This window comes from Capsicum annuum, unplaced genomic scaffold, assembly GCF_002878395.1.
Source record: "Capsicum annuum cultivar UCD-10X-F1 unplaced genomic scaffold, UCD10Xv1.1 ctg5180, whole genome shotgun sequence".
Taxonomy (NCBI): Eukaryota; Viridiplantae; Streptophyta; class Magnoliopsida; order Solanales; family Solanaceae; genus Capsicum; species Capsicum annuum.
In genome coordinates, this window is record NW_025859772.1 from 1 (window position 1) to 7156 (window position 7156).

The 7156-nt window shown below is 38.5% G+C and overlaps 2 protein-coding genes across 2 annotated transcripts; one reads left to right on the forward strand and one right to left on the reverse strand.

Moving 5' to 3' along the window:
• Window positions 1–654: 654 nt before the first annotated feature.
• LOC124892898 (probable LRR receptor-like serine/threonine-protein kinase At3g47570) lies at window positions 655–4839 on the forward strand. The gene is made up of 3 exons (XM_047404083.1): window positions 655–1944; window positions 2023–3999; window positions 4341–4839. Exons 1-3 carry the CDS (start codon window positions 1032–1034, stop codon window positions 4688–4690), a joined length of 3240 nt encoding a protein of 1079 aa, XP_047260039.1. The 5' UTR covers window positions 655–1031; the 3' UTR covers window positions 4691–4839.
• A 27-nt stretch (window positions 4840–4866) lies between these two features.
• On the reverse strand, window positions 4867–6649 carry LOC107857060 (pentatricopeptide repeat-containing protein At3g14580, mitochondrial-like). The gene has a single exon (XM_016702004.2). It carries the CDS (start codon window positions 6524–6526, stop codon window positions 5321–5323), a length of 1206 nt encoding a protein of 401 aa, XP_016557490.1. The 5' UTR covers window positions 6527–6649; the 3' UTR covers window positions 4867–5320.
• Window positions 6650–7156: the final 507 nt, after the last annotated feature.

The window sequence follows — 7156 nt, forward strand, 5'->3', positions numbered from 1 at the left end:
AAACGTGAAGGGTTGAATTTAATTGTGTAGGTTTTCAAGATTTTTCTCTTCCCCTTTTAGTTAAATTTTAAAAAAAAAAAATTGAGTGTTAAATTTTTTATTTGTTCATCTGACACGTTATTCATGATTGTGACACGTGCAAGACATGTTCTGTTTTTATATTTAGAGTAAATACATAATTACCCCAAGACACCTAAACATTGAATTCGTCCTATTACCCCACAATTCTTACTTAATCCATTGCAAACACACCATTTTGACCCTCTGCGTGTATACACGTGCCATAGGCGCGTGAAAGGGCTCGAATTTGACAGTTTTGACCAATCAAAAGTTGTCATGTTTAAAATAATTGATATATAATTTATATTCTTTTTTAAAAAAAAAAAATAACATTTTTGGTTGCTACTGCCATGTTCTAGTTTTCCCGTCCTCAATAATGCAGCACTCTCCAAGCCCCGCGAAAGGAAAAAAGAGTGACAGACCTGCAGCTACGACCAATCAATGCGAAAAAAACAGATTGAACGGCTTTCACCAATACTACTTAAAATTGACACACTTAACCAAAAACCACTGCAACGTATAATATGCATCAAATGAATTTGATACCGTATTGATACGGGCACGATCATGAAGATGGACTTTTTTGAGCGTGTTGAATACAACCTACGGAGTGTACGAGTTGAAGTGTGAAAAGGGCTCCAAAGCCGCCCCCTATATTGCGCTCCATGGGCGCCATTTTGTCCTTTTAACACTAAGGGGCAATAATGCAGCACTTTCCAAGCCCCACGAAAGAAAAAAAAGTGACAGACCTGTAGCTACTACCAATCAATGAGAAAAACAGATTGACTGGCTTTCACAAATACAACTTTAAATTGACTCTCTTAACCAAAAGACACTCCAGAGACTAACGACAGTATATATTGGTATCCAATGAATTTCATATCATTAAGTAGACCACATAAAATCATTGATTTACCTCATCTAGTCTTGTTTTAGGGAAAAGAAAAAAAAAAGAGAAACCTGCCTGTAATATGGGCATAAGTTGCAATCTTTTCTTTGCTTTTGTAGTTTTCTTTCTGCTTCATCGCTATGCTATACTGGCTATTGGTCCCAATATTAGCACGGACGAAGCTGCTCTTCTTGCCTTGAAATCACATATTTCTCCTTATCGTAACAATATCTTAGCAAGCAACTGGTCTTCTTCAAGCTCAGTTTGCAGCTGGATTGGAATCACTTGCAGCTCTCGCCATCGTAGAGTCACATCTTTAGACATTTCTAACATGCAACTTCATGGTACCATTCCTCCACACGTTGGAAACCTCTCATTTCTTGTTTCCCTCGACATCAGAAACAACACTTTCCATGGAGAATTGCCAAAAGAGTTGGCTCATTTGCGGAGGTTGAAAATGATCGATTGCTCCAGAAATAACTTCACCAGAGTCATACCATCATTTTTAAGTTTGTTACCAAACCTTCGCTTTCTGCAACTTTCGAGAAATCAGTTTTTCGGAGGAATCCCATCTTGTCTTTCTAATCTAACAAAGTTGGAAGAGTTAAAGATGTCCAAAAATTTTCTCCAAGGAGAGATCCCTCAAGAATTTGGTCATTTTCGTTACATGACTATTTTAGACCTGCAATTCAACCGGCTTACTGGCTCTATACCACCATCAATCTTTAACATTAAGACAATGCAAATCATTGCTCTTACTGGTAACAACCTTACCGGTAAGCTTCCAGAAACTATATGCGACCATCTCCCAAACTTGGAAGGACTTCACATTGCAAATAACAACCTACATGGCTCTATTCCACCAAAGGTAGAAAAATGCAGAAAGCTCGAAGTCTTGGCATTGTCAATTAATGAATTCACTGGAACAGTACCAAGAGAGTTGGGAAACATAACAGGCCTTGCAGCAATATATCTCGGATACCTGCATTTGGAAGGTAGTATGATATTTCCCTATAAGAAATTTGAATTTTTTTTCTTCCCTTTGGTACTCATATATTTCCATCACTTGACAGGAGAGATACCAGTGGAGCTAGGTAATCTTATGGAACTAGAGACTATTGAATTAGACTCAAATGAATTTACTGGTTCGGTCCCAGCAAGCATTTTCAACCTGACAGCACTGGAGAGCCTAGGACTTGTACAAAACAAACTTTCAGGTACTCTACCTTCATATTTAGGCCGTGGAACGCCCAACCTAAAAGTGTTTTACTGTGGATTTAACAATTTGAGTGGTTCTATCTCTCCTACAATCTCAAATTCTTCAAGACTCAGCATACTTGATCTCTCAAGCAATAGTTTCGCTGGTCGAATTCCTGAATCACTTGGTAACTTAGAGTACCTTGAGCTTCTGAATTTGCAGATCAATAATTTTTACAGCGATTTAACGATGAGCTTTCTGACGTCTTTGACGAATTGTAGGAAACTAAGAGTAGTAAGTTTTTCTGCGAATCCAATAGATGGGGTTTTCCCTTCAGCTGTAGGTAATTTCTCTGACTCTTTGCAAATTTTTGAAGGAGGGGCTTGTAATCTGAACGGAATCATTCCTAAAGAAATTGGTAATCTTACTGGAGTGACAAGGATGAATCTGGTAGACAATGCGTTGACCAGATATATTCCAGATACTATTCATGGCATGTTGAACCTTCAAGAACTTTACCTAGATAACAACAAGATAGAAGGAACCATACCAGATGTAATCTGCAATTTAAAGAATCTTGGTGCATTAAACTTGTCAGGAAATCAGTTTTCTGGTTCTGTGCCGCGATGCTTAGGGAATGTTACTAGTTTGAGGAAAATTCATCTAGCTTACAACAGGCTGAATTCGAGATTACCTGCAAGCTTGGGGAGCATTCGAGATCTCATAGAATTTGATGTGTCATCCAATTTATTAAGTGGGAAAATTCCACTGGAGATCGGAAACTTTAAGGCTGCAACACTCATTGATCTGTCAAAGAATAATTTTTCAGGTAATATCCCTAGTACTACAGGGGATCTAGATAAATTGATTAGTCTCTCTCTAGCACGTAATAGATTGTATGGGCCTATTCCAGATTCATTTGGGAAAATGTTGTCGTTGGAATTCTTGGATTTGTCCTATAACAATCTTAGCGGAGAAATTCCAAAGTCTTTAGAAGCTCTTGTGTATCTCAAACACCTGAACTTCTCATTTAACAAATTCACCGGAGAGATCCCCACGGGTGGTCCTTTCGCAAATGCCAATGGTCAATCTTTCTTGTATAATGATGCACTCTGTGGTGATCCTAAGTTTTATGTATCACCATGTGTCATCAAATCTCCCAAGAGGAAAAAGACAATCTTGGTTCCGTACATCCTTTTGGGAGTCGGCCTCCTATTTCTTGCATTAGCGCTCGCATATATAAGAATGCGAAAGATAAAGAAGAATGTTGGTCAAGCAGATGTCTGTCCAGTAAAAGGGCATGAAAGAATTTCCTATTATGAACTTGAACAAGCAACAGAAGGATTCAGCGAAAGCAATTTGCTCGGTAGTGGGAGCTTCAGTAAGGTCTACAAAGGGATACTTACGGATGGAACTCTTGTGGCAGCAAAGGTATTCAACGTGGAATTGGAGGGTGCATTCAAAAGTTTTGATACAGAATGTGAGGTTTTGCGAAACCTCCGCCATCGAAATCTTACTAAAGTCATCACTAGTTGCTCCAACCCTGATTTCAAAGCCGTAATATTGGAATACATGCCTAATGGGACACTTGAAAAATGGCTGTACTCTCATAACTTCTTCTTAGACATAATGCAGAGATTAGATACAATGATAGACGTTGCATCTGCAATGGTCTATCTCCACAATGGCTATACAACAACCGTTGTGCATTGTGACTTGAAGCCAAGCAATGTCTTGCTAGATCAAGAAATGGTTGGCCATGTTAGTGATTTTGGCATTGCAAAATTGTTAGGTGCGGGGGAGACTTTTGTTCAAACAAGAACAATTGCAACCATCGGATATATCGCTCCAGGTATTAGAACTTTTTAAAGTTTCCTCATATCTTTAAACTACCCAAAATAATTCTTTCCCTTAAAAATTGCACTTAGGTTTAGCATATTCCTTGATAATTATGAAGTTCTTCTAATGATTTTTACCGAAGGAGAGCCTTGGAGTAACTGGTAAAGTTGCTGCCATGTGACTAGGAGGTCACGGGTTCAAGCGTCGGAAACAGCCTCTGGCAGAAATGCAAGGTAAGGCTGCGTACAATACACCCTTGTGGTGGGGCCCTTCCCCGGACACCGCGCAAATAAGTAGCTTTAGTGCACCGGGCTGCCCTTTTTTTCTAATCATTTTTACCATGCATGATTGTAGAGTATGGACAAGATGGTATAGTATCCACACGCTGCGATGTCTATAGTTTTGGCATCCTAATGATGGAGACGTTTACCAGAATGAAACCCAGTGATGAACTATTTTCCGGAGACTTGAGCCTACGAAGTTGGGTTGCTGATTTTTTTCCCAGTGGAATTCATCAGGTTGTGGATGCTAATCTGGTACGACCAGGGGAAGAACGAACCGACAGAAAGATGCAGTGCCTGATATCTATCATGAAACTAGCTTTGAGTTGCACCGTAGTGACACCTGATGCAAGAATTAGCATGGAAGATGCTCTTTCAACACTTAAAAAGACTAGGCTCCAGTTTATTAGTAATCGACGCTAGGTGGAACGAGCCTATCAGCTCTTCAATTTTTCTCGATTACCTATGTCGGTTGTGCTAAAGCTTTCAATTACGTTCAGGTACTTAACTTTGTTGATTCACGGATATTGTAGGAAACAACTAGTTTCTTGATATGCATAGTTTTGATGATATATAGAAGTCCAAAATCAGCTGCAGTATAGAAATAATTTGAAAGGAACGTCACGAAAATATACGATTGTTGTGTTGCTAATGAATACATATATTTCGACAGAACTTTTTTTTTCTTAAAAATGGTTTTAATTGTATTCATGAAAGGCACAAAGGTAGTACTGATATCTTGTACAAGTGAACAAAATATCAACAATATAGCCCTCTTCTAAACATAAAGGGATTGACAAACTTACTCGATCAAGATTCAAGGCTTTGTCTTCATGTAATTGAGCTTTTTCCCTCGGGCATTACTCTTTCCCCGTAAACTTAGTACATGAAACCTCGTCTGGTTGAAACATGAGCAGTTGCTAAAGAAATGAAGCTAATATCAGGTTTTCTTCATCTCTGCAAGTCTTCACGGCTGCTATGAGCTAGAGATACGAATAGCAACTATGCTTTCGGCCATTTGTTGTGCGATTTTAATAACGAAACTGTATAGGTTTAGTCTGCGAGAATTTCATCGTAAGAACAGGTAGTAACACAATCTCCATCAGGAAACAAGCAACCAAGAATCTTCTTCCAAATACCCATTCTCGGCACAAATCCATGTCTCACCATCTGCATCAACACCCAATCTAAATCTCCAAGAAGCTTACCATCACAAAGGCCGTGTATCATCACCTTATAAGACTCGAAACTTGGATTCACCCTCTTATCGATCATCAGACCCATAAAATCCTTTGCCTCCAAAAACCTCTTAGCATCAAGTAAAGCATACAACATCTCTTGATAAGTCCCCGGATTCGGATCACAACCTTTCACCATCACTTTCTTAAACATCTCAATCGCCTCGTCAACTCTCCCTACCTTCCTAAGCCCAAAAATCAACGTATTAAAAACGACAGCGTCAGCCTCAACACCCTCCCTTTCCATCCTCTCTAACAAACTCAAAGCCTCATCAACACGACCACGCACGCATAAAGCATGCATTACAGTCGCAAACGTTCTAACATTGGGTCGACAATTCTGTTTAGGAAATTCATCAAACACCTTATACACAGCATCAAACTCCCCACAACGACACAAACCTTTAACGATGATATTCAAACAACACTCATCAATCTCAACCCCCAACTCATATACACCACGCGTATACACCTTATCAACAACATCAAACTGCTTACTATTCACAAGCACATTCAACACAAAATTAAAAGTTCTAACACTAGGCCAACACTTATAACTAGGCATATCGAAAAGCATATCAATTGCACTATTAATTCTACCACCTAAATGAGCATAAATCTTTATCACATTATAGAAAAAATCATCAGAAAGTCTACATTTTCTTTCATTCTTGATTTTCTCCATAAGGATTTCAATATCATCAAAATTCTTGGATATTCCAAGATTCTTGATAACTATACTATAAATAGCTTCATTGGGTTTGTAATCTTTCCTTTCTGATATTAATGTTAGTACATGCACTGCTGAACTTGGGTTCTTTAGATTTTGAAAAATCCTGATTACTTCATTTGGACTTAACCAATCTTTGTAGTTATTGATTTCAATTTCATCTGGATTTTGGATTCGAGATGATGAAAATGCTCCAAGATTCGATCTTCGCCCAAATGGGACGGCTCGATGTATTAAAGTTTTCGCTATCCACGAGGTTCGAGCAAGTGTCCGACCACGAGATGTAAACATTGCTCTATATGTTTTGGTGGTGTTTGAAAAAAAAAAAATGAACAAAGGTGCACTCAGCACACACCTTACTAGTTTACTAATTTATTTTATATAAGGGGCAATTCGGCGTACTAAAACTTTTGTTGTGTGCGGAATTTGAAGAAGGGGCGAATTATAAAGATTTATTGTACGCAGCACACCCTACTAGTATACTCATTTAAACGAGGAGTATTTTGGTGCACTAAAGATTTTGCTGTGTGCAGAGTTCGGAAAAGGGCAAGACTGTAAAGATCTATTTTACGCAGCATACCCTACTAGTATACTCATTTATATAAGGAGCAATTCGGTGCACTAAAGCTTTTGTTGTGTGTGGAATTTGAAGAAGGGTCAGACTAAAGATCTATTTGTACGCAGCACACCCTACTAGAATACTCATTTATATAAGGGGCAATTCAATTTACTAAAACTTTTGCCATGTACGGAGTTCTATTGTATATAGCACACCCTACTAGTATATTCATTTATATAACGAACAATTCGTTTAACTAAAGCTTCTGCTGTGTGCAAAGTTTGGAGAAGGGCGAGGCTATAAAGATTTATTCTACCAGCACACCTCCTACTAGTGTACTCATTTATATAAGGGGTAATTTG

Coding starts and splice junctions, on each gene's coding strand:
- LOC124892898 (XM_047404083.1), top strand. CDS start 1,032: ATGGGCATAAGTTGCAATCTTTTCTTTGCTTTTGTAGTTTTCTTTCTG. Junction 1,945..2,022: donor CGGATACCTGCATTTGGAAG/GTAGTATGATAT, acceptor ATCACTTGACAG/GAGAGATACCAGTGGAGCTA. Junction 4,000..4,340: donor CATCGGATATATCGCTCCAG/GTATTAGAACTT, acceptor GCATGATTGTAG/AGTATGGACAAGATGGTATA.
- LOC107857060 (XM_016702004.2), bottom strand. CDS start 6,526: ATGTTTACATCTCGTGGTCGGACACTTGCTCGAACCTCGTGGATAGCG.